Source organism: Bison bison, unplaced genomic scaffold, assembly GCF_000754665.1.
Source record: "Bison bison bison isolate TAMUID 2011002044 unplaced genomic scaffold, Bison_UMD1.0 scf7180017850271, whole genome shotgun sequence".
Taxonomy (NCBI): Eukaryota; Metazoa; Chordata; class Mammalia; order Artiodactyla; family Bovidae; genus Bison; species Bison bison.
In genome coordinates, this window is record NW_011480844.1 from 18,154 (window position 1) to 19,519 (window position 1,366).

Consider the following 1,366-nt stretch of genomic DNA (forward strand, 5'->3'; position numbering starts at 1 on the left):
GGATTCATGTTGATATATGGCAAAACCAATACAATATTGTAAATTTAAAAATAAAAAAAGACAGGAAGTGTTACAAGGGACAATGTGAAGCCTGGTCTGAATGGAGCAGAGAGTGTGTGTTGGGAACTAGTGGAAGGCAAGATCAATGCACAAGACACAGTCATATTATTCAATACAAAAGGCCTTGGATGTCAAAATGAGATATAGACACAAATAATCACTGGCCAAACAGAAACAGCCCTAAAGAAAAATGCACAATTATAATATTTAAGGTCCGGTAATGCTAATAATGTGTTTTCCTAAATATTTTGCCTCTGTCTCAGAAAGACCTTTGGTTTGAAGCTTATAAGGTAACAGTCTACCTCTACTTGATCTTGCCTGGTATAATTGATTATTCTCTATTTCCTCTCCTTTTTTTAGATTTTGATCCTGCTCTTGGAATGATGACTGGAATTCCACCAATAACTCCGATGATGCCTGGCCTAGGAATAGTACCTCCTCCAATTCCACCAGATATGCCAGTAGTAAAAGAGATCATTCACTGTAAAAGCTGCACACTCTTCCCTCCAAATCCAAGTAATACTCTGCTTTTTCTCCACACAAGTCAAAATGTTTTGGTGTATCAATCCTTTATTATTTGTTTTGGTATTAAGAGTCCTGACAAGGCAATTAGTGCCTATAAAGTGGTAGCTTCTGGGAGGGAACCTAGCTTTGGAATTGAATTCAAAATTTAACACTCTTAACACAGCTTAAAGTGAACTGGCATTCTAGTTCCTTTTTAGGATTGAATGTTGTTGAAAGGGGGCTCAGGTTATTTGAGTGGAGAAAACACAAATAGAGAAGCCTCCCTTAGTTCTCTGCTGAGAGTATGGCAAAAGTACCGTTTTTGTTAACAGCCCCAAGATTTTTAAAGGTGAATGGAAAGAGCAGGTGCAATGGGAAGAGTAGGAATCTGGTATGAGTGACTTATCTTCTCCAGAGCCCACTAACCATGTCTGATAAGCCTTGATCTGATTAAGTCTGATAACCCCAGTAGTTATTCCTGCCTGTCTCTTACACCCTCTCAGTAATAAGGTCAGGTGATTTAGGGACTCTCACAGTCTCCTGATGCACCAGTCTGATCTGCTTCTCTCTTATTTCTTCATTAGAGAGTATCTCTACCATTGATTCCTTCCCCTCTCTCTCATCTAACATTTCATCCAGGTCCTTGTCACATATATAGAACCCTAAAAGTCCCGGGGTTCCCATTGCCCAAAGATTCAAAGTCCAAATTCTGGACTTCAAAAGCCTTTCACTGGTCTGCTTTGCCAACTTAAAGAAAGACCCGCAACATAAGAGTTGTGAGTTTAAGTTTTATTCAGGGTCT

General features: G+C 39.2%; 1 protein-coding gene across 1 annotated transcript in view; it reads left to right on the top strand.

Annotated features, from left to right (window-relative positions):
• The window catches only part of LOC104994803 (ecto-NOX disulfide-thiol exchanger 2-like), a 14,033-nt gene extending 13,110 nt beyond the window's left edge, over nucleotides 1-923 (top strand). The window contains exon 2 of the mRNA XM_010848464.1: nucleotides 421-923. Coding sequence (XP_010846766.1) covers nucleotides 421-734 — 314 coding nt within the window. The 3' untranslated portion in view covers nucleotides 735-923. The remainder of the gene's footprint in view (nucleotides 1-420) is intronic.
• The last annotated feature ends 443 nt before the right edge of the window (nucleotides 924-1,366 follow it).